The sequence below is a fragment of the Pristis pectinata genome, chromosome 6 (assembly GCF_009764475.1).
Source record: "Pristis pectinata isolate sPriPec2 chromosome 6, sPriPec2.1.pri, whole genome shotgun sequence".
Classification (NCBI taxonomy): Eukaryota; Metazoa; Chordata; class Chondrichthyes; order Rhinopristiformes; family Pristidae; genus Pristis; species Pristis pectinata.
The window spans coordinates 39,752,153-39,778,568 of record NC_067410.1 but is presented as its reverse complement, the minus strand read 5'-3'; the positions used below and the strand labels follow the sequence as shown (position 1 = coordinate 39,778,568).

The window sequence follows — 26,416 nt, the reverse complement described above, 5'->3', positions numbered from 1 at the left end:
AACACAAGCCATTGGAGATTAATTGACGCAGTTTGACTGCCAGGATTACTCAGCATCTCCAGTAATATTGAATCATGTGACCACCAGGAAGGAAGGTGAACGAAATAGACTGGGGATAGATCTTTGTCTGCCCAGCAACTCCAGTATTACATTATATCTGATTTTATAACTATGTTAATGTGTTTAGTCGTTCTTCAGTGTTTGGCAGCCATCTTCACAAGAGCAAAGACAATTACCTAAAGTATAAATTTACATTTATACTGAGTTCCTCCAGCAGATTGTTTGTTCAACCTCACAGCTGGGCTGAATAACCTGTTTCCAGTGACCATCTTGTGGTTGCATGTTACTGAATAGAGATTGCCAGACTTTCAAGTCACAATTTCAACATAGTGTTGCTGAAGTAAAACTGCAACAGCAAGTGAGGTATTGGCAGGAAACAAGATATGGAGATGCACTTTATATGGGAATCACATTTTCTTCTGAGAAGATCACAACAAAACACACACACAATGAAGACTGAGTCTAGCCACTGCTTCTTACATCTTAAAAGGTAATTAGTAAGCAGAGTCATAGAGTAAAGCAGGATGGAAATAGGCCCTTCGGCCCAAAACGTCCATGCCAACCAAGATTCCCATTGAAGCCAGTCTCATATGCCTGCGTTTGGGCCATATCTTTCAAAATGAGGCAGATGAGGAGAATTTATTTAGTTTTGGAAGATCTAGAAAACACTGCCTGAAAGGCCAGTTCATATACTTTGAAATACAAGTTGTAAAGTTATTACTCAAAAGATTGCATGGATGATTATAACAGCAGGCAAACGTATAATGGGCAAAATAGCTTGCTTATACACCACAGCAATTTATTTGGACAAAAGCAAAATAATTGTGTAAAAAAAAACTTTCAGCAGGTCGTGCAGCATCCACACAAAAAGAAAAGTTAATTTTTAAGGTCAATGAATATTTACCATAACTTTCTAAGTTACAGACGTCAATTCCAAGTGGCAAAGCCATTCCGAGACGTATGTAAATGACATTCTCGGTTCACTCTTTGCAAGCTGCAGTTCCAGCCCCCGCCACAGCTGGCGGATCACCAGACGCTGCAGCCGCCCGCTCGCCTCTCCAGCGTCCGCCTCTTCTCCTCCTCCCCTCTGCGCATGTGCGCACCAGCAAGGAGTGCGCACCTCGCCCACAATGCACTGCGATAAACAACCAAGATGGCGGAGGAAGAAGATGGAGGAGGTGACCAGCTGGACAACCGGTTGCTGCCGGAGCCAGGTAATAGTTGCGGTGCAGGGAGAGTGGGCCGGGATAGTTGGGGATCCGCACGGGTACCTGTGCCGATGTAGGTCCCGCGGAGCCAGGAGGGGTTGCAGCAGGTTCACTGGGTGCCGCAGTAGAGCCGAGGCTCTCCTCAGCCGTCCCTCCCTGGGGGTCGGCGCCGGCGCCACTCCCGCCTCTCTCCACAGTCTGCAGTCCGTGTCAGGGGAGCTCCCTGGTCACCCTGCAAGAGCTGGCTCAACCCACCGCTGACTTATCATCCTGAGTCCATTTACGTTTAGTGACGACGTTTGTTTCCAAGATTCGTTAGGACTTGGGAAATACATTGTCTGATCGTCCAGAATAAGTCCGGGTATTGCAGAGGATTCAGACTAATAGATGCTTTCATTAACTTGGTAAATGCAACCGCGGCTCAGGAGATACAGTCAGGGCAGGTACGTTCATAAATATGGGTAGATATAGTCATGGCTCAGCTGGTAGAATTCCCACCCGACCCCAGTCAGAAGGATGTGGGTTTGAGTCCTATTCCAGGGACTTCAGAACAAAAGTCTGGACTGACCCCTTTGTATTGGGGCGACCATAGTACCATAATTGCATCCTTCTGAATAAGTCACAAGTCTCCTGTCAGCCGTAGGTAAAAAATCTTATGAGTAGCATTATCCTCAGTGTCTTGGCCAATAGATTTCCCTGATTCATATACTCAGAACAAAATACAGATGGCCTGGCTATTAAGTCTTGACTTTTTTGTGGGGTCTTAATGTGTTCAGTTTATCATCTGCTTTTCCTACATAATAACAAAGTTCTTACACGTCTGTAAACAATGTTGGTGCACGATGAGCTTGTGAAGCACTTAATTCATTATTGTGTTTGCATTTATTGCTTGATAGTCATATTGTCAGTAGAGAAATTGTAAAAGCTGGAGTGTCAGAACTGATTGATTTCTGGTTTATTAAAATGGAAGGAAAATCATGTTGAGTTCATGTATCTAATTGGTGCTGCATGCATTTGCTTCAGCTGAAAAAATTTAGACTGGTTATAACATTCATTCATTAAATTTGCCCCCGAACTAACATCTTGCCTTTAGCAGTGACCAGTAAACCCGCATAACAATATTGGGGAGAATTTAATCATTTCTAAATTGGTCTCCAACTGGTACATGCATTGAAATGAGTTCCTTGTCATAACTTCCCTACCCTTGATTTTCTTCCTGTCTTTGAAGAGTCGGGGGAAAAAACATAATATGTATGGTAAGTGTTAGATCTTCGTATTATGCTTACTACTCATGATGCTGCAATCCGATTTATCGATGGAACAAAATGAAGTGTGTTTTGCCATGCTTTATTTTACCCCAATAATTGAAATTTGGATTATTCTCTTTTTTTTTGCCCTGTTCTCCTATGTCATCTTATTTACTTAATCCTTTTTGTTAGTACCAGTTTATTTCTCCCTTTCTGTATGGTTGCTGACATAGCTCTTTTTTTTCAAAGCTCTGAAGATTGACATTCTCTATCGAGAAATGTATATGTGAAATTTTCTAGAGCCTGTTTCGAATAGATTTTGGTTTCAATTTTCTGTTGTTGAATTTACTGCAACCACTGGCACCACCAGACTCCAAAGAGATTTCAAAACCTACTCCCTATGTATTACTTTAGACGTGTTGATTTATAGTTTCACAGCAATGAACAAATGGGGGGGGCGTAAGAGGTAGATAATAAAGAAGTGCAGTGAAGAGCACTTTGGAGAAATCTCAAATCTTGCTTTCTCAAGGAAGAGCTCTACTATTCACTTACTACCTGAGTTTAGGATTGCTATCTTCTGAAGAATGATAAGACACTTTTTTACTCGAAACATAAGGATTGTTGGCGATTTTGGCAATTACAACTCATTCCTAATTTTCCAAGGAAAAGTGGTGAACAGCCATTTTTAAAGACTGAAATCCTTGCTGAATTATTTCCTATTGCTTTGTATCTTTTGAATTTGACTTGGTGTACTGATGTTCAAACACTCATTTAAGGCTCGCAAAATGGCATTGTTCCATTCCTGCTGACCAGCAAGGAGCTTAAAAGATGCAAAGGAAAATATATTTTTTAATTTTGTTTAAATTCAAAAATTAGGTTGGCCTTTCATGCAGTAAAATTTGGACAGCATTCATCCATGAGTGGCAGGTAACATTTACATCATGCAAGTACAAGCTAATGGCCATCTCAAACAAGGGAGAATCTAACTGCCTATCCTTAATGTTCAATAGCAATACCCTTTACCGAGTCTCCCAAAATCAACATCCTTGGAGTTCTATTAAGTGGAAACATAACTGCACCAGCCATGTTAATACAGTCATTTCAAGAATAGGTTAGATGCTGGGTGCCTCACTTCCCATCTCCCCAAAGCCTTTCCACCATTTACATGAAGACTGTGATAGAACCTGGCAGAGTGCATCTTCAATAACACTTGAAGCTCAACAATCAGGCACAAGCAGCCTGCTTGATTTACACCCTTTCAACAACCCGAAACATGCATTCACCTCACCACTAGCACATTGTGGTAGTAAAGTATTGCACCGAAACAGTTTTAAAAATACAAAAGGTTAACTGTACTTTAAAAATGATCACTTTACCACCTCAAGACCCCACAAAGATCAAGATCCAAATACAAAATGCTGGAAATCTGAAATATAACAGAAAATGCTGGAAATATTCAATAGATTGAGTAGTAGCTACGTTGAGAGAACTACTTAGCTTTCCAAGTCAATGACCTATTGCCTTGTGAAATATAAACCTTTTCCACAGATGTCGTCTCACCTGTTGAATATTTCCAGCATTTACTGTTTTATTTCATCAAGAATCGATGTTATGGTGGATTTTTTGTAAGTCCAGCATTTTAACTTGAGATTTAAAGGAACAATTAAGTTTGCCTTGGTCATAGATGGAAATTGTGACTTGGAGGTCTTTGTTTTCAAAAGTTGCATAGTGGGAAAAGAGGGTAGTTATTTTGGTGCATCAACAAAGACTGCTTGTATCTGTGAAACTAAGTTCTAGCTGTTTTCCTGATTATGGAGAGATTCCTGTGTTGTCTAAATATATGAATATAAAATCTTACAAATTGAGATTGAAAATTTTTTTTTGAAATTTTCATTCCATGTAAATTTTAATTTTTTTTCTGAAAGTCTTGCATCCTGTGAAATTGCCTTCTCCCTTAGACAATCCGTTACAGTGTATCAGCGTAGCGTTAGGAAATGTTGCGTGAGTGAGCTAACCAACGGGAACACTTACTGTGGTATCAAATGACTGGCAACTAAAATTAATATGAATATGAAATGTTAACCCTGCATATTATTGTTACATTTTTCAGGAGATTTTACATATTTTGTGAAGCCTTTGCAAATTTTGATTACGATGTACTTGCGAGCAGAACGTACAGATTAAGATATCTTGGTTCGTCATTGTAATCGTTTGAACAATTTTTCTTTTGGTTCTTGGTTTTTGCTGGTCAAGGACTGGATGATCCTGCTTCCCAAGGCTGCTTTTGTTTTGGTTTTACTTTAATCTATCTATTAGTGGAGCAGTTTTAACCTGTCTATTGGTGAAGCACTTGTGCTGTCCGTGTTCCTTTTAATGTGTTCCAGCTCCTGGAGGATTTGAGAATTTTGTGTGCATCATGTGATATAACTCTTTATTTGAAGAGAGAACCAGACAGGGTCCAGAAAGAAAAATAAATGGACAGATAATAGGTTGTTGTGCTGATCCGAAGATAATGAAAGTATTATAACCCATAATTTCATGACATGAATTCTCCCAAGAAACAGTGAAAATCCTGTGTAAACATGCAGGATTATTTGTGCATTGTTCTTCATTAAAGACTGTTATCCTAAAGTACAAACCAAAAATATTTTGCATGTTTCAATACAAATTTAAGTTTTTATAATCACTGCAAACTTTAGGTGTTTGAAAATCCTGTAATCCTGACAACTGTTTTCATTCTATTCCTTTCAGTAGAGTGATGGGGATTTGGGAGTGGGTGGGAGGAAAAATGACTAAGCTGACATAATGATCATGAGGGTAATTATAAAAGTACTGTTCTTTGCAGGTGGGATCACATGGAATAATGGGACTGGTTATACCACAAACCATCCAATCAATGTGCCCAATTTTGATTCTGATTATTTTTTTCTAAGAGCATGTATATAGCTTCATGTTTAAACTAATGAAGGAGAACAGTATAGATTATACTGAAAGAATTACATAGAATATACAGCACAGAAATTGGTTGTGCAGCACAACTAGGCAGTGTTTGTGTTCCACAATCCCCTGCCAGCTCGCTTCATCTAATCCCATGTAAAATAACCTAAAATTGGTCAATTTAACCACATGGAAATCCATCATATGCTTAGCCCTTTAAAAAGTCATATTGCAGCTGTGTACATTGTGAAGGTATGTTTTTCATTTCTTTATAAGATGATGAAGATGAGTTCGCTGAGATGGAAGTTGAAGACCATGACAGCGAGGAGGCTGAAAAACCAAGCATAATCAATTTTGATCCCAGTCTACCTACTGCACACTCTGTATGTATAAAAATGCAACATATTAGAACTGCAGAATTTGTTTTTAAAATCAAACTCCACTGAAGAAGCTTTCAAGCATTAAACTGAAATGTTTTGAGCGTGGGTAAAGATTTGTCTGAAAATATCCATTTAATTCAGTCAATGAAAGTGAATGTAAATCCTTTGCCTTTGTTTAATACCTTAACGTATTCACCAAGTCCCTGAACTTCTTTGAATACTAAATTCGTTGTTGATATTATGAATCTTACTGGTTTTCAAATAGATGCCAGTGGCTGCAGTAATCTTTTGTGACTCTAATGGGTTCTTTTGAACTGGAGACCTTGCTGCACCTCACATGACCACTAGACCTTTGGTAGTGATCCTGTGGTTACACCCTCACACCATCCCGGAGGCTTTTTTTATTTAATAATGTTTTTAGTTAAAGGAAAATAAATCCAAACCACTGACCTTCAATTAGCCTTTTCCATGCAGGTAGCCAACTTCATTCAAATAAATGGATTATGCCAGATGTAGCTGGTAGAAAGCAAAGGGGTTGGATGCAAAGTCTACCTCCCCTCAGCTCGGCATATCTAAGCTTTGCCCCTGGAATCAGTGATGAATCCAGTGTCAGAGTGGGATATAAGATGCACCTGCTTGGTCAGTACTTCTGTGCTGATCCGCACAATCCTGTTAGCTTGCAGTTCCTTCTAGAATGCCAGTTGAAGAGCAAGACCTGGGCCAATTTTAATTCAAGCTGCACTGAGAATGAAAAAACATTGCCAGTACAATAATGATCATTTGGTAAACCAAGTTAATTTGCTCAAACTTTTTCTCTAATTAAAGTTGAATGATGTAGCACAGAAGGAGACTATTTGACCCATCTTGTGTGTGTAAAACAGGCATCCCAGGAATTCCACTCTTTCCCCATTGAACAACAGAAGAAATAGGAGCAGAAATTCGCCATGTGGCCTTTGTGCCTGCTCTACCATTCAATAAGATTATGGTTGATCTTTTACCTTGGTGCACTTTGCTATACTTACCAGTTTCCCTGAATCCTTTAATATCTTCAAACCTATTTGAAACTGAGCCTCCATAATCCTCTTGGATAGTGAGTTCCAAAGATTCACTGTCTTTTGTGTGAAGAAATATCTTGCATTTGTCCTGAATGGCTAGAGATCTCAAATAAAAATCTGGAAATGCTCAGCAGGTCAGGTAACATTTGTGAAGAAGGAAGGAGAGTTGATGTTTCACGTTGATAAAATGTCATCAACTTGAAAAGTTAATTCTGGTTCTCTCTCCTCAGCAGATCTGGCACATCTTTGTATTCCTAGCATTTTCTGTTTCTTTCTAAATAATATTTCTGGACTTATATATGTTGTATTTCAACCTTTGCATGCTAATATTATCTTTGCATTGGAAGCAAACTGAAAGAAACAGGAACTGAGCAGTTTATCAAATTCCAAATGCATTGAGCCATAAGTAACATAATGAACAGTTATAATTAATTTTTCAGCATTTGTGCAAAGGCTGACAGAATAAATTGTTTTGATTTATAATTTTAAGTAAAGCATTAGTCTGAGTTCAATGATTCATTTGGTAAAGATGCATTAATATAGAACTGAAACATGCCATCCAGATTTGCTGCAGATTCAGCACCCAAGCCATCCACCGTGTATGATCTAATCTTGATTGGTGGTAGTATCATTACATTTTGCTTCCTCAGCTTCAGCTGGACAGGGGAATAATGAACAAACTTTTTACCATCACTACCATTAAGCATTGAGTGCATGTGGAGAAATACTGCTGATGTAAATCTTATTCATGCATCAGAAGTTAAACAAAAATTGATCGCCATACTTTTATCTTCAAACAGCAAAAGAATATTTTTTCACTATGCATAAACATTTGTCAATATGGTAATGCTGGATGTCCTTCACGTTCAATTTTATGATCTGTACATTGGAGAAAAAATGTATATAACAATTTAAATTTAAATCCAATATCTCATCAACTTTATTTTTTTCCTTTAGTACTTGGGAATGGACATGGAAGAGTTTCACGGCCGTACTGTGCATGATGAAGAGAGTAGTCCAACCATCCCGGTCCTCCCTCATGTATCTGTTATTCTTATTCCTGGGCAAACATTACCACTGCAGCTTTTTCGTCCTCAAGAAGTATCCATGATGCGAAACCTGATTCAGAAAGACAGGACATTTGGAATCCTGGCATACAGGTGCAGGTTCTTGCATGTGCAGTAAGCTTTAACAACTGATCAGTTCTTAATTGTTGAAAGGGGCCCTTTAAAAATACATTATTTGCATGGGAAATGAGCCATTTTGAATTTGTATGTGTTTTGCAAAGTCTTTTACCACAATTTTCTTTCTCTAATATGTAAATTTTAATAACTGGCTAGTTTATTCATATTTTTCATAAAATCTTTATTTAGAAGCTTATCAAAATAATTTATTTTCTCAAATGAATTTTGTGTTATGGTATGAATGTTTTTCAAACAAATGTAGTGGTATAAAGTCTTATCAGGCTGAAATTTTCTGAGGTACTTCAGGTCAAACTCATTACTTTGACATGCTGTGACAGTTTTATAGAGAAACGGTAAGGTCCTGAGGCAATGCTGAGATAATCAACTAACTTTTCTTTTGGCAGTGTTGATTGAAAAAGGTATATAGTAGAACAGGACAGCATAATTTCATTTTCTTCTGTGTGGTGCCATGGGATTTTATAATCACAGGAACAACTGCTAAGGCTTAAGTTCGATGTAAAGTAAGATGATGGTAGAAGAACTGCTTTGGAAAGTCAACCTAATTAACGTGCTCCAATACTGGAATAAGGCATAACTTGAAAATTATAGCTTTTTGCATCACAATCAATTATGAACAATTAGAAGGGAAAGAAAACAGATTTGTTTATCTAGTGCCCTTTACAACTTCAGGACGTTCCCAAATGCTTTACACTGAAAGGAGTATTTTTGAATTCTGTAGTTAGTAATATAGGAAACATGCAGGCAATTTGTGCACAGCAAGATTCCACAATGTCAACATGATAATGATCAGATAATCTTGTCGTAATCGTGATTGGAATAAATAAAAGGCGGGACATACGAAAATTGGCCTGCCAGTTTTTGAAATAGTGCCATGGGATCTTTGATGTCCACCTGGGAAAGAATCTTGGTGTAACTTCCCACCTGGAAGATGGTGGCTCTCGCAGTGCAGTACTTCATTACTGCATGTGACTGCCAGCCTAGGTTTTCTTGTTTATCCCACTCTGGAATTGAGCTCGCAGCCTTCCAGTTCAGAGATGATCTTGCTGCTGGCTGAGCCACGATTGAAGAGATCAAATGGACACACACACGAGACCAATAACTGCAATTTTGGGTGTAGCATTTCCCTTTGTACGTTATTACAAAAGGCCGTCAGTTGTTTGTTACCATAAGAAAACAAATGGAATTGTGGAATGCGACTTCCAACATATAGTTAGAAGTTCCAGAATCCTTAGAAGTAGAACAGAATTTGTTCACCATAAACCAGTGGCTTGTTTGTCTTTCCCAAGTGATAGATTGGCACCAAAAAGTGCAAGTTTGCAATTGGAAGATATTTCTCATTTCCTGCTGCTGATAAGTTTTGATTTTTTTTATGTCAGTAGATTCTTATGAAAAAATGTGTTTGGATTACATGTTTTACCTCAATTTTAATGTGCAGCTTTCTGTTGCATGAAATCTTTAGTGAGAGGTCTTTAAGTTTATTTACATTATGGTGACATTTCGTCTGTGCCATGTTGGTAGTCTCAAGGGTAATTTTAAAAAAACTAGTGTATGAATATTATAAAGATATGTAGCAACAAAAATACTTTATCTTTTGAGATGTCTTTGAGGCCCCTATTTGAACTACCTACATTACTCACAACCAAATCCCTAATTGTACTAACCTCAACATTCCTTTCCTTTACACCTGAGATATTTGAATCTTCACCGGAACTCTCACTGTTAGAGTCTGCTTCTCCACCTGCCATACCTTTAACAACTTTGGGCATACTTCAGTAACTGATGTGTTACTTTTATTTTTAGTTTTCTTGCACTCAACCAGATAAAGAATTTTAATGCAGGGAAACTGAGACTTTTCATTTTAGGAGCCCAGTGTTGTCTCACTTTACCTGAGACCCAAGTAACCAGAACATTCTATTGTTTCGTTCATGCTTTCAGCCCTGTTCTTGGAGGTGAAAGAACCCAATTTCTCTGAAGAGAGTGAACAACAAATGGTTTATTCACATGCATCCTAATCAAATTTCTTGAAACCAAATATTTAGTAATAGTGTAAACAATATGATAGCTTGAGTATTGACATTTTTTGGGTTATTTGTTACTGGCTGTTCTAAGGCTAAGTTGAATTTTCATCTATATATAAATGTGTTGCTGTCTGGTAATAATGCACCCATTCCACTTTCTAAATATCCATTGCTCTCTCCTAGTGAACGTTCTGACAGTGCTCCAGAATTTGGAACCACAGCAGAAATTTATGAATATAGGGAAGAACAAGAATATGGAATTGAAACTGTAAAAGTGAAAGCTGTTGGGCGTCAAAGGTTTAAAGTTCTTGAAGCAAGAACTCAAACCGATGGGTAAGATGGCAACATGCAAGGCTACTTGTCACTCTTGGTCTTTTTTTCCCAAAATAATGTTTATTAAAATGTGATATAATTAACATTTAATCATATTTTGTTCGAAGCCACATTTTACTTCCAGAATTAAGTATTTGGGTTACATCCTAAATATTGTATCCCTTAATTATTAACCTCTTTTTAATGCACTGCCCTAAACATCAACAAGCTAGAAGATGCCCATGTATACCTCAAAACTGCAAAAAAAAAATTCTGAACATATTACCTTATGAGTTTTGCTTGTGGTGCATCTGATCACATTAATGGTATTCCTGACTTGAAGGTTAATTTAGCTAAATGCAAGTGGGCAGAGCTATCACCAGTTTTATGTTGTTAACAAAAGAAAATTTACCTTAGACAGTAATGACCACTGGAGAAACAATAGCTGCTGCTGGGATTGTGTGTATTTCTGTTAGGATTTGCTTTGACTTTGAAGCTTCCTTCAGTTTGCTTGACCCGTTGACTCACTAGCTGGCTCTCACAGTAAATTGAACATTTGAATGAATTACCAGTGTGAAACCTATGCTTGTGCAGACATTCCCAATAACTAGGTAATTCCTTCTTGGAAGGGAATCTACTTAGAAAGGAGAAAATTGACAGCATATGGAGAAAAGTAATGTTTTGTGGCCCAATGTAGAGAATAGATGTACACTAAAATACTGCTTTGTCTTCAGTGAAAGATGCCTACCATTAACCTTTTGCTTGCAGACATGAACATCCTTTATCCTATCTATGGATAGCATATGAAGTAGCACAAATCAAGAGGAAAGATTACTTGCAGGCAGGGTGTGTGGCTGGGGTCAGGGTCTGGACTGTGGGCCGGGTGTGCAGCTGGAGCTGAAATTGGGATCCAGAACATTAGGGGTCAGGAACGGGTAGGTTTGTGGCCAGAGCTGGGGTCCAGAGTGCTTGTATATTTCCTGCACCCTCTAAACTTATTGGGTTCATTGTAAAGTTTATTACCCTACTGTCTAAAGTGTGCAAATAATAAATAGATAAAATTTTTTTTAAAAAGTAAAATAAAAGTGTGTTTGGTATGTACAAGGAGTAGTGTCCAATAGTCCAGAAAGTTTGGTGATCCAGCACCATTAAAATCCCAAGGGTTATCAGGTTTACTGTATTAATGATAACATTTTTATTTACTTCATTTTGTTAATATCCTACCAGTATGAGTGCCACCCCTTGTATAAAATAACATTTATTTTCTCTCTCCCACATTTTCTACCACATGTAAAATATCACTTCAGTCCAATTTATTTGTCATATGTATATGTTAACACATTCTACTTGTTCCTAGAACTCGGGTGGCAAAAGTTCAGATCCTGCCAGAATGGGTGCTTCCTTCAAGTGTATCAGGAGTTCAACTTAATTCACTTAACAGACTTCATATGTTTGTCTCAAATAAGCCACCTGCATGCCGGTTAAAGCAAACTCAAAAGTGGTGGCAGAAATACCAAAAGGTTAGTTGTACATCTTATGAAAATATATCAGGAAAAGAAACATTTTTTTTCACTGAAATGCAAAGCAAAATTTGAATCTTGAGAAAATCTTGGCTTCATTTAATGACTATCTTTGTACTGATACTGATCCAGTAATGCAGTAGAAAAAGTTTGTTTGAGTTGTATAAATCTGAAAAGACCTATTGTCATGGTGCTTACCACTTATAAACAGAGCCCATACCTATTTTTATGCTGCATACTCATCTGCTCCCTTCATTTAACCACATCCACAGATCCTTCTAACTTCCATATTTTGTCAGTGCCCTCCTGCATTAATGATGCCACTCAAATTGGTGAATTTACTAAATTGCATTTCTGATTGGAATTCTCAGTCCATGTTATGGACATAAATAAACAGTGATCTTGCTATCAATGTGAAACTCCTCTTCCCACCTTTTTGAAGAATCGGCAAACAGGAAATGTGTAAGACTAATACTTGTTTAAGAAATGAATTAATTTTTATATATAATGATGAGAACTAATGAATTGTACATTGCAGAGGTTAAATCTTGGTGCATTATTACTGATTTGTATTTTTATTTAAGTGCCCACAAAAGTTTTATTTTTTCAAATTAGTTAAAGTTTCTGGAAGTCCAAGACAATTAAGTTGAGCCTATTCAAATGATCTTATGGTAGACTTCAGAATCATTGCTCATGCATTTTCATCCCCTGTTATTTCACTGACCAAAAACTGGTACAATATGAAATTATTACAATTGAAAAACATCCCCAACAATTCTACAGTTATGATGAAATATTGCCTTATTCCCATGATTGCTTTCGAAGGAGGCAGAATAGACCAGTATCTGGACTTCCATAAACACTCTTCAAATATGAGGCAGGACTTGGCAGCTGCCCATGTCATTGTGGCTGAGATCAGCAACTTGTAGAATGAGATTCTGTACAGTCAAAATTAAAAGATGTACATTATCTCATTGATCCCATTGCTTATAAAAAGCTTTGTTCATTTTTCATAATGGTACTATTTTATTTTTTTATTATTCTTTGCACTTTAGAGAAATTTCCACTGTGCGAATCTGACTTGGTGGCCTCCATGGGTGTATTCTTTGTATGATGCAGTGAGTATAAATCTAAATTTTATTTGTGGTAATCAAAATGACGGCTATCGATGTTACAAAGTTAAATACTGTTTTAGTTTAGATTCATAGAGTTACACAGCACAGAAGCAGGTCCTTTGGCCCCACCTGTCCATGCCAACCAAGATGTCTACCTAAGCTAAACCCATTTGCCTGCATGTGGCCCATATCTCTCTAAACCTTTCCTATCCATGTACATGTACGAATTCTTCTTAAATATTATAATTGTACTTGCCTCTACCACCACCTCTGGTAGCTCGTTCCATAAACACACCACTCCCTGTATGAAAAGCTTGCCCCTCAGATCCTCTTTAAATCTTTTCCCTCTCATCTTAAACCTATGTCCTCTAATTTTAGACTCCCCTACCCTCGGAAAAAGAGTGTGACTATCTACCCTATCCATGCCCCTCATGATCATATAAACCTCTGAGGTCACACCTCAATGTCTTTCACTCCAGGGAAAACAGTCCCAGCCTATCCAACCACTCCTTTTAACTCAAGCTCTCCAGTCCAGGCAACATCCTTGTGAATCTTTTTTGCACCCTCACTAGCTTAATTGCATCCTTTCTTTAGCTTGGCAACCAGAACGGCACACAATATATTGTGTAGTCTAACCAATGTTTTATGCCCCTCTCAACATCCCAACTTCTGTATTCAATGGCTAATGAAAGCAAACATGCCATACACCTTCACCTTATTTACCAGTGTTGCCACTTTGAGGGAACTATATACTTGTACCCCTAGTTCCCTGTTATGCAACACTCCCCACAGCCCTGCCATTAACTGTTTATGTCCTGGATTACTTTAACTTCCGAAAGTGCATCACTTCGCACTTTTCTGACTTAAATTCCATCTGCCATTCCTTTGCCCACTTTCCTATTTAATCAATATCCTATTGTAACCTTGGACATTTTTCTTCATAGTCTACTTTCCCACCCATTTCAGTGTTATCTGCAGACTTGCTTATCATACCACCTACATTCTCATCCAAATCCAAGTTGCCTTAGTTCAGTTGCCTACAGTTCAATACAATGCAAAAGTAATATAGCAGCCAGCAGTACCTGTGCCGTGCTATGATTATATTAGTTTCTACATGCGTCACTGCTCTGTGGCAGCTTTGTTCTAATTTCACATGCTGGTCATTGTGATGAGGCTACCCCTCCTACAAATTGAAACATTCCCAATTTATTTTATGCAATTCAACCATCTTTGTTGGGAGAATGTCATGTCCTAGAGCTTAACGATTAGGGTTCTGAGCCAGTAATGTTCTAATCTGTTCAGATCTAGCCAAGTCTGGCCTGCAACCTTCAGCTTTTGATACCTTCCACTACGAATGGATGTTAGGAGTTTTTTTGTCAATTGCAGAGGTGCTACAGGTTTTCACAGTGGGAGTGCAATTCCCACTGAGACTAGTGATGCTGCTCTTCACCTGCAGTGAGGATCTTCGGAAATTTGAATCGGCCCACTGGTAGATGGTTTATTTCTGTCTGAGAGATTTTCAGAGTTTAGTGTTCTGGGATTTGTGATGCATCATTGCATTATGGAGCAGGTGGATACATGTTTGCACTGAAGTCTTTGGGGAGATAAAGTCAGATGAGGGTTGCTAGAATATTTTAAAAGCACTTGTGTACTTGTCTGATGGAGGAGTAGAAAAATAGACCAACTTTGAGCTTCAAGATGATGAGGTGAACATAGTGAGTCTGATGCAAGAAATAATCTGCTGGAGGAACTCAGTGGGTTGAGCAGCATCTGAGAGAGGAAAGGAATTGTGGATGTTTTGGCTTGAAACCCTGCATTGGGATTACTTTCCACTCGCAGATGCAATTCAACACGCTGAGTTCGTCTAGCAGATTGTTTGCTCCAGATTCCAGTAGCTGCAGTCTCTTGTGTCTCCATGGCGTGTCTGATGTTGCCAAACCTTTGCCCTATAATTTGTTGATAACCAAAAAAGGTTGCTACACTCTCTTCCTAACATATTGTTGCACCTCAACATCCCTTCCCACACCATCCCATGCCTCAAACACAGTTCCTACCTCAAAGTCACCATTCACTTCAATTCAGATTTTACTGCTTATTGTTACTAATTTTTTGCCTGTTTATGCTTAGCCGTTATTCTAAGACCATTGTGTTAACCTCAAAAATATGTTGAAACAAAGAAGGTAAAAGAGTTGTAAGAAACGGTAAAAAGAGAGTAGTAGAAGCAGAAGAGTTGTGCCAAGAAGATTAAAGAATTTGGAGAAATGAGAGAAAACTGAATTTGGAAAGAGGAACTGTTAGAGATGGAGAAAAAATTAACGTGTTTACAGTTAATTTCTTCAGTATGAGCAAAGTAGTTGTTCCTCCCCACACGAAAGTATAAATATATTTTTCATCTGTTATTCAAATGGCTATTGAGTATTTTACAGAAAGTCGCTGATTGCTTCTGCATGTGGTAATATGTTTTACAGGTTTTAAGAATGATGTGAATTTTAGCACCTGATTTTTTTTTCAGTTTTTGTACTAATTGATGTAAAGTTCAGTATTTAGTTAACTGAGTATTGAAGAAGTCACCTGAGTTATTTAGATTTCATTGCTTAAAGTTAATTGCTAATGCTTCTAATAAAGCAGATATGCACATGATGTTTTAAATGATAAATAACTTCATTGCAAATTTTTGTAAGCAAATGTCTTTCATTATGCTGTGTAATTTTCCTTTTCTGCTTGATTGTCCATATTACAATTAATCTCAGCTCCACTGAATTACAGACTGGGAAATTGGTCAAGAACTCAATCCCTGTTCTAAGTTCGCACTTGCGAAGGTCTGATTGCACTGGATTAACATTAGGATGTGATGCCAATAACATTCACAACATAGGAAGTCATTTTGACCCTTCGAGTTTATGCTGGCTCACATAGCAAATCCATTCTCCAACTAATTTTCCCTGTAATCTACTCTTCCCAAATTCCCATCAACTGCCTCCAGATCCCACCACCACCCATCTGCATTAGTGGCAATTTGCAGTGGTCAATTAACCCACTGGCACATCTTTGGGAAGTGAGAGGAAACCCACACTTTCACAGGGAGAATGTGCAAACTTTACACAGCAGAAGTTAGGATTGAACAAGGATTGCTGGAGTTGCTGCCCATTGTGAAGACTGACGTATTAAATTTGCTTCATTCAAAATTAAGTTTAAGTTTAGCCAATGAATATGCAAGAACAACTAAATGTTGCTCTTCAAAATTTTACGTTCTATATTCTAAGTATTTTTAGTTTAATCAGAAATCAATATTTATCTCATTCCGTTAAGTGATTCAAATAAAATTGTTTGCAAAGTTTTGCATTCATTTGTGGGATAAGGAAGCAGTTCAGCTCCCTTCAGTTTTCAGCAGGATTGTCTAGTGAGTAACTGCGCTACAGATAGGAAAGATCTCGAGTTGTTGATGTTCAAAGTGACCAGTGAGAAGGACATTACAATTAGTCCTAGTTCCTCTGAACTATGGAAAGGAAAATTGGCCAAGAACCCTTTCCCTATTGTAAATCTGCACTTGTTCTGGTTCCATTGGGAGTAGGGCTTGGATGTGATGCTTTGTGATTCAGTGGTTCTCGTACATTCATTCGCAAAACTTGAATGAATACTGTCTATTTATATGAAGTACCAGAGTTATTGAGAAGTTAATTATTTCAAGGCAAGATAGAAGAGACAATTGCTCTGTTTTTGTTTTGGTGTTGCTACACTAATTTCCTGATTTCAATTCCATGCTGCAAGGTAGACATGGGATCATTGTCAAGTATTGAATGCAGGAAATTAATATAATGATTTGGGAGGGAAATTATAAGTGCAGACAAAATTTTAGAATGCTGTTCATTAAGACACATTTTAAAGCAATTTATGAAGTATAACTGATTATCCTTGCATCCAGGCAGTGATTTTTTTTTTTTGCTTTTTATCCATATAGGAAATACTAATGGAAAGAATGAAAGCACAACTCCGAGAATGGGATGAAAATCTCAAAGATGACTCCCTTCCCTCAAATCCTATAGGTAAGAATTAATTGATTATGTTACTGTATTTAAAAAGTCCAAAGTCAGTTTTCCTGTTCAATTTTAAGAAATTCCTTTTGTAATGCAGACACGAGTGTGGTTTTTGTTTAATGAAATTGCTTAATTTTGGTCCATGCTGTTCAGTGAATTTCATTGTATGCTGGGAAGTTTAACTGAAATGATTAGCAATTTCACATGTAGCAAGAAAATTAAATTTAAATAAAGCTATTTCAGGAGTCAGTTCCAGAAAAATATTCATTGATCATTTGATAAGTATCCAGACCAGCTAAGGAACAAAAAAAAATTGCAAATTATTGCTTGATTATTTGTTTTTTAGATTTTTCTTATAGAGTTGCTGCTTGTTTGCCTATTGATGACACCTTAAGAATAGAGCTTCTTAAAATTGGTAGTGCTATTCAGCGGCTCCGTTGTGAATTGGATCTGATGGACAAAGTAAGTGCTGAAAAGATTAAGTTACACTCTTCTGCATAGTAGTTGTGCATTTAAATCTGTATTCAGTGCCTAGTGCTGTATTCCATACTGAAACCATACAAATAATTGTCTTTTTGTTAAAATTTTTGAAAAGCTATGCCCATTAAACTGAGTTTTGTTAATTGTCTAATTGATAAATCACATCACATGGCCATGTAATTAGAGATCAATGTTAACAGCTGCAAGTTATATGAATGATGGTCACTTACAGCAGCATGCAAGAGTTTGGGCACCCCTGGTCAAAATTTCTGTTGCTGTGAATAGTTAAGTGAGTAGAAGATGAACTGATCTCCAAAAGTCATAAAGTTAAAAATGATATATTCTTTTCAACATTTTAAGCAAGATTAGTGTATTATTTTTGTTTTGTACAATTTTAGAGTGGAAAAAAAGGAAAGGAGCACCGTGCAAAAGTTTGGGCACCCCAAGAGATTTGAGCTCTCAGATAACTTTTACCAAGGTCTAAGACCTTCATTAGCTTGTTAGGGTATGGCTTGTTCGCAGTCATTGTTAGGAAAGGCCAGGTGATGCAAATTTCAAAGCTTTATAAATACCCTGACTCCTCAAACCTTGTCCCAACAATCAGCAGCCATGAACTGCTCTAAGCAGCTGCCTAGCACTATGAAAATTAAAATAAATGATGCCCACAAAGCAGGAGAAGGCTATAAGAAGATAGCAAAACGTTTTCGGGTAGCCGTTTCCTCAGTTCGTAATGTAATTAAGAAATAGCAGTTAACAGGAACGGTGGAGGTCAAATTGAGGTCTGGAAGACCAAGAAAACTTCCCGAGGGAACTGCTCGTAGGATTGCTAGAAAGGCAAATCAACACCCCTGTTTGACTGCAAAAGACCTTTAGGAAGATTACGCAGACTCTGAAGTGGTGGTGCGCTGTTCTACTGTGCAGCGACACCTGCACAAATATGACCTTCATGGAAGAATCATTAGAAGAAAACCTTTCCTGCATCTTCACCACAAAATTCAGCATCAGAAGTTTGCAAAGGAACATTTAAACAAGCCTGATGCATTTTGGAAACAAGTTCTGTGGACTGATGAAGTTAAAATAGAACTTTTTGGCGACAATGAGCAAAGATATGTTTGGAGAAAAGACGGTACAGAGTTTCATGAAAAAAACCTCTCCAACTGTTAAGCACGGGGGTGAATCGAACATGCTTTGGGCTTGTGTTGCAGCCAGTGGCACGGGGAACATTTCACTGGTAGATGGAAGAATGAATTCAATTAAATACTAGCAAATTCTGGAAGCAAACATCACACCATCTGTAAAAAAGCTGAAGACGAAAAGAGGATGGCTTCTACAACAGGATAATGATCCTAAGCACACCTCAAAATCCACAATGGACTACCTCAAGAGGCACAAGCTGATGGTATTGCCATGGCCCTCACAGTCCCCTGACCTAAACATCATCGAAAATCTGTGGATAGACCTCAAAAGAGCAGTGCATGCAAGATGGCCCAAGAATCTCTCAGAACTAGAAGCCTTTTTGCAAGGAAGAACAGGTGAAAATCCCCCAAACAAAAATTGAGAGACTCTTAGCTGACTACAGAAAGCGTTTACAAGCTATGATACCTGCCAAAGGGGGTGTTACTCAGTACTGACCATGCAGGGTGCCCAAACTTTTGCTTCGGGCCCTTTTCCTTTTTTTTGTTATTTTGAAACTGTAAAAGATGGAAATAAAAAAGTAATCTCCCTTAAAATATTAAAGAAATGTGTCATTAACTTTATGCCTTCTGGAAATCAGGTCAACTTTTACTCGCTTAGCTATTCACGGTAACAGAAATTTTGACCAGGGGTGCCCAAATTTTTGCATGCCACTGTATATAACGTGTATAATGGCTAATGGTGCTCTTTTTCAAAGCCCCAGTTGAGATCTAGGAGTTGGTATTTTATGTGTGCTGCGAAGTTGTGGTATAGCTGACTGAATTGCTGTTTTACCCTCAAATGTATTTCTTATGATTACTGTAATTCTGTCATGTTTTGTCAAATGTTTATAGCAGAGTTACAAAAAAAAAAATTTCTGGTTTGCAGTGTACATCTCTTTGTTGTAAAAGATGCCACCACACAGAGATAACCACAAAAAATGAAATATTCAGGTGAGTTTCCCTTTTAAAATAGTAATCAGAATCAGGTTTATTATCATTTACCTATATGACATGAAATTTGTTTGTGGCAGCAATACAAGTGCTCAATCTGAATGAGATTGAATAAAATCTCAATGAGTCTTGCTGTATTCTTACAGGAGTCAACAGGCAGGAAGTTTCCTCTAGCTGAGGAGACCCACGGGTCATATCTTAGAATAATGGTAGGACAGAAATGAGCGAAATGTTTTCATTCAGGGTGATGAATCTTTGGAATTGTCTAACCCTGTGGAGACTTGGTCATTGTGTTTATTTAAAACCAAGATGGAAAATATTCGAAGTATTAAAGGGAAGGTGAGAAATGGAGGGATGTTGCAGGGAATTGAATTTGAACTAGATCAGCCGCAATCTTGATGGATGACAGAGCAGGCCAAATGGCCTGCTCCTGCTTCTAATTCATATATTCTTGTATTATAGGATTTTAATTCTCTAACAAAGTACTTAAGATATATGGATTGTTGGCAATGTCAGTGGCATCCACTGGTTAAAATTAAGAACATGCAGAAAAACTTTAGCCTGCTGATGTAAATAGATACATTTGGTTGTGCAAGCTTTCAATTTAAAATTTTATTTCATTTACTCAAGAAACTTAGTTAAATCTGCAATTGCTCTGTAAATAAATCCATTCCATTGCCCCACTTCTACACCTCAGATTTGTCACTTACCATGTCTTGCCTTTGAGGTGAATGTAATGACCTACCCTCTTTTGTTGGCAGACATCAGCATTTCTTTCCATATTTTATCCATGATTTCCCCTCTTCTTGTTGTCAATTTATACTCTTCCCTAGTACTGTTAAAAATGAGCAACCTTGATTTAATTCTGCCAAATTCAGGATCACCTCAACTGTTACTAAAGTCAAGAACCATGTCCATCTCTAACAGAAGAATAAATAAAATCATAGAATTTAAAGCAACAAACTGTAAATCTTTTAATCATCTTACAGAAATGTATTTCTTCACAATAAATTAGTGTCAATGAAATTGCTCTCCCCTTTACTCTTTCAGTCCAGATGCAGGGTCTCAACCCAAAATGTCAACTGTCTACTCCCATCCACAGATGCTGCCTGACCTGCTGAGTTCCTCCGGCAGCTTGTTATTTGCTCAGATTCCATCATCTACTTCTGTGTCTCTGAAGTTATTCTTCTCCCAGTATATGTGCACCCACTGTTATAAATGAAAATATTTTTCTGTTCATTATTGCAACATCCCAATAAAATTGACATTTTGTTCCTGAAGAGTGAAATGTCAGAACTGGAGCACTTCAAGCCTAATTGCCTTATGGCTAATCTATGCATCATCTGCATTATTACACCTTTACCCATATTCCTTGCTGTGCTTGTTTAACACAAAAAAAATCACTGTCCTCAGAATTTCAATTAACACATTCTCTGGCTTTGAAGAAAAGGTTCCAATTTTTCACCCCCTTTGTATGGAAAGAGTATTTTCCTGATTTCAATCCTAACTGCCCCTTTTGTTTGGATTCTTCCACCAGAAGTAATAGTTCTATGTATCTGTTCTATTGAATTCTCTTATTTTAAATATCTTGATGAGACCAACTCTCAAACTTAACACACAAAGTTTATGCAGCTAGTCCTTGGAATGCAATCTGCAAGCTCAAGATCAGCTATTCTGGTGAATCTTTGTGGCCCCCATTCATGACTCATTGATTCTCCCTGAGATGCATCATTCAAAACTCATGCAATACTCCAAGAAGGACTCTGAATAACTAAACCATTACTTCTTCACTCTAAATTTCCAACCCCCTTGAAATAAAGGTCCATTTTCATTGAGTTTTTGATTACTCTTTGACCATGTTAACTTGTTTTAATGATTTGTGTAAATGGACATTTAAATCTTAGCTGCTCCATAACTCATGGAAGTTCCAAGAACTAATTTGGATGGCACACACTTCAGCATAAAAAGGAGTGGACCACACAGTCCCTCAAGCCTGCTTTGCCATTCAGTAGGATCATGGTTGTTCTAATCTTCCCTTTGACTCCACTTTCCTGCCTGATTCTTACCACCCATTAATTCCACTATAGTCCAAAGCCTATCTACCTTGGTATATCAAACTATGAACACATTAAGCTCAGTATGTCAAATTAGTTGTATTCTTTTATTAATTTCTGCCATTACTGAAATAACAGTGTCAAAGATGGGGTTATAGCTTTACCATCTTTAGTTAAATAAATTTTATGGGTGGAATTTGTTCTGGCCCATCCAGATAACTGGATTATGTCATGTGAGGCTCTGCCACCACACAGGGTCTCTGACACATTTTTGATGCCTTTGTGCAGCCAGTTCATCCCTCCGGATACAAACTGGATAAATCCATGACCTCGGTGAGTGCAGGTGGCAAAGTAATTTCAAGTTTTTGGACCTATATCTTGTTGTGCGGAGTACTTCAATCCCTAACTTCTGACTATCCATTTTCTTTAAGCTTATCATTATATGGACCCATGGCTGCCTATGTGAATCCTCATGGTTATGTACATGAAGCCCTCACCGTATATAAAGCTAACAACCTGAATTTAATTGGTCGACCATCAACTCAGCATAGCTGGTTCCCTGGGTAATCTCTTATTTAACTGCCTTTTTAGAGTATTAAATTTGTTATTTATTAGCTACTCTACTGAAGTTGATGAAATACTGTGTCCTTTTCCACTCAATTTATTTCTGAGCATATTTAATTAGCAAAGCTCAATGTTAGGATTCATTTGACAATCTTGTACACTTTGTTACTGAAGCTGTACATAAGACATTTTGTAAATGTTCAGTATGACATTGCTTCTGTCCTTGATACATGCATTTATTAAGCTTGGGATCTTTTTTTTTGAACCACTCTTTAGCCTTTACTGTTACCTTCAATGATGTGTGCACACATGCACCCAAGGTTTCCTTTTTCTTCACCTCTTTCCTCTCCATGCTTCCCTATGTTAAATGTCATGTATCACATGTATGCCTCTTTCATAAGTCTGCCTAAATGTTCTTAATGTTCATCTCTATCTTCCCCACATTTTGAGTAACCTGCAGATTTTAAAATTATGGTCTACATTCCCAACCCAAGTCCAAGTCATTATTATACATCAAGAATTAATTCCTTGGGAGTGCAACTGTTTATCCCAAAACAGCTTTAATCCTAAGCAAATGTACATCTACCTTTTCCTCTAATTCTATGGGCTGGCAAATTTAATAAGTCGAATTTTATAAAATACTTCTTGAAGTCCATGTTCACAACAACTACTTTTGCTACATCTGCCCTCACTATTGCTTTGTCAGCAAAGTAGTCTTATTCACAATGTAGTTACTTCTAACATTAATTGGTGTCAAAGTGCCAATTATGATTTGTATCTGCATATAACCAACTTAGAGATTTTCTAACCCCTTTTTCATTTTGAAATATCTGACAGCTTTGCGTGGACTATAGCCCAGTGCCGTACTTGTGGAAGTCATATGGGTTGGAAGTTTACAGCAACTAAGAAAGACCTGTTGCCTCAGAAATTCTGGGGATTAACACGGGCAGCTCTGCAACCCAGGATACCAGAAATGGATGATGAAAGTCAACAGGAAGGATGTTGGCAACCATGTCGTTAATATGTGTGTGTATATGTATGTGTGTACATATGTATTTTATATATAGATATAAATATCTATAAGTGAATAGCACTGTAGTTACTTGTGCCAAAGAACCTCTAGTTCTTATCACAGAGTTATTCAAGAAAATAATAGCAAACTGAGTGGCATGCATGACATGGCTCTGATGGATCTACTGACTTAAACATTAAAATAACCTGATTCAAAATCAAGTGAATGACGTAGCACCACCATATGAAATATTGACGCAGATTGTGACAATAAATTATTGTTGTAAACAATTCGCCCCAGATCAGGTGCAGTGATTGAATAAAGGTTATCTTTTGGAGAAAAAAAATAACTTTGTAGTTAACAACTAAAAGAAGTATTGCTTGGAATTTGGATAAGCCATATGAAGTTCTGAGATACTTAACCATTTGCTGTACCAAGGAAGATTTACCATACAGCTTTTGACAGCGCCCTACACTGGCAATTTTTCCTCTATTTTAGGTTGACATGTATTTTTAACTAAGGTTATATTTCAAATTTCTATTTGCAGCATTTGTTGTTGAATTCTGCATTATATATTAACATGTTTTTTTGTAAAATTACTCCAGTTAAAAGGCCCCTCGATTGAATGAATAACTTTCTTCCATGATCTGACTGCATATCAACTGGCTTCTTGACTGGAACCACCAGTGTAATTGCATTCCCATGGATGAATGCTGGATTAGTCATTGTGTTGGCTTATTTCCTCTTAAGCAAACAAGTAAAGGAACAGAGCATTGGGAACCTAATCAGATTAGTTTTACATGTAGATCTTTTGGCTTTCCCTTCTCGGAACATACGTTATGATATTGGGTACGTCCCCTCTATTTCTTCTTCCATTCATAGTAATAGATTGCGGGAATGCCTCCCCAAGTTATGGTTATATGTTCTCAGTGGGAGAGTTTGTGTAGTATGCTTCCATAAAATTAGCACCCAAAACTGCAATGATTTTTTAAAAGCAATATGCTGTTCACAATACAATTAAGAAGTTATCATATTTAAATTTTGCATGTATGCCTAATGAGAAATCTATTGATCATTACCTTAGTGTTCTTTTAAGGTGATTGATAACTCCCTAATATTTTATAAGATGGCAACATTCAGATGTCCTTTTTGATAATAATTTTGCATAATTCTGGGAGTTGACCTGCAACAAGATTATTCTAACAACTTAATGCTTCAATCGCAGCTTTTCAATAAATCTACAGTTATTCTGCTGAGGCTGCTGAAAAATTATAATCTGCTGTAACCATTTTCATAGTAGCTGGTATTTATAGACCAGAATTTGTGAAGTGGTCAACATGTTAATAAGGCACTACAGTGCTGTTCTTTGTTTTCATTCTGGCAAATTACTAAGTTCCTAGTAAATGGTGTTATAATGAGATCTATTTTTCTTGAGATAGTTGTAAATAATGGGATTTACTGCGTGTTTAGTAATTGAGAATCAGTGTTGAAGGCATTATTTTAATTGTAGGTGCTTTGAGAAGCAGTGCTCTTTTCAGTAACACAAGCTTGTTTTTTTGTCAGATTCCGTTGAAAGAAATTTATACTGTTCTTTGCAAAGCAATTGGAAAGGAGCTAAGATACAACTGAAATGATTAGAGGTTTTGGAGACATTAACTTTAACAGAATTTTGCAGAGTTCTTTTGTAATGCTAACCTACTTCCATAATTTTATATTTAATGAACAAATTAAAGTAATAATGTTTTGTAATATTGAAGCATTTTGCAAGACAATTTTGCCTTCTGTTCAACAAAGAGAAGTATTGGTAAAACTGTGACCAACAAATGTTCTTAAATTGTAGTGTGGTGAGTTTAAATCTTGCTCTGTATTCTTGGATGCTGAGTTGAATTTACAGCCATCTTCACAACAATGCAGGTTATTGTGCTGTAGCCTGTAATCTAACTGTTTCAGTGCAACATCCAAAGCATCTAAAAATGGAACAGATAACAGGTTCACTTTTGATATGATTGGAAAAAATGTGGTACATTTGAAGTGCATCTGCTTAATCTGAGCCATTGGAAGCTTATTGGAGAATGAAGGCTTTCATTTTGTGGTAATTTTATATTTACATTTAAAGATATTTGAAAGTTGAACTGGATGCATTGCCTTTACCCTTTAAATTTGTAACAGAATGCAATAAAGAAGAAAAAGGTCAGAAAATGATCAAGTTGCATTTTGGAAGCTAAGTTTTGAAGGATCTATAATAATTCCATCAGCTTTGTGACCTGAGTATTTCCAGGATTTAAAAGTCTTATTTCCAACTTCTGCAGTATTTTGCTTTCTGTTCATATATTTAAGCTTACAGTGATATTTGAAAAATTCACCGGTTACCAAAGAGAACAGTCATTTTGAAACTTCAGTGAATATTCATTTGGAATTCAGTTTCATTTCAGTGAAGGAAATGCTCACTGGCAGAGATGAGGTGGGAACAATAATGAACTGGGAGTCCTTAAAACCTGTATTGCTAAAGAATTCTTTTCTGTATTAAATCTAAGCATGGTTGTGGTGGTTTCAGTTCCAGTTATTGTTTTTATACAGTATCTGTTTATTGCATTGTTCCTCTCTCTGCAAACCATCTCAAACCAAGAAATGCATTTAGATTTTTTAATCTGACATGAAAATGGTTGCAAAGTGACCTCAGCAAGTCCAGACAGATTACTTTTCTCTGAGCAGTAGGAAAACACAGTGTTGGTTGAGAAATGGTTTACAAATTGTGATGGAGAGTTCAAGTTCTTTATAGGTACATTGGAACACATGCTAGATGATTCATAATATCCTGATAGTTTGATAAACCAGACTTCGCAAGTCCTGGCCCTGTCTTGCAGTCGTCATTCTCTCTCATGATTCTTCTGTAGTACTTAAGTTTTTGTTATTGTTGCTACACGTTGTCACAACCATTCCATGAAATGAAGCAGCAGTACATGGCATCCTGGCCGTGGGTGGCAGAAACTAAAGCCTTCTCAGATGGCCTTCTGATACCTTTCCCAGTTTCTAAATGACTCGGATTAGAATCAATGAGAAAACATGTAAATTTTAAATAATACAAATTT

General features: G+C 37.2%; 1 protein-coding gene across 1 annotated transcript; it reads left to right on the top strand.

Moving 5' to 3' along the window:
• The first annotated feature begins 1,135 nt into the window (after window positions 1-1,135).
• On the top strand, window positions 1,136-26,174 carry crbn (cereblon). Its single transcript, XM_052017745.1, has 11 exons — window positions 1,136-1,274; window positions 5,729-5,835; window positions 7,845-8,047; window positions 10,294-10,443; window positions 11,780-11,942; window positions 12,998-13,060; window positions 17,016-17,100; window positions 17,438-17,553; window positions 19,633-19,697; window positions 22,183-22,314; window positions 23,153-26,174. Exons 1-11 carry the CDS (start codon window positions 1,214-1,216, stop codon window positions 23,334-23,336), a joined length of 1,329 nt encoding a protein of 442 aa, XP_051873705.1. The 5' UTR covers window positions 1,136-1,213; the 3' UTR covers window positions 23,337-26,174.
• The last annotated feature ends 242 nt before the right edge of the window (window positions 26,175-26,416 follow it).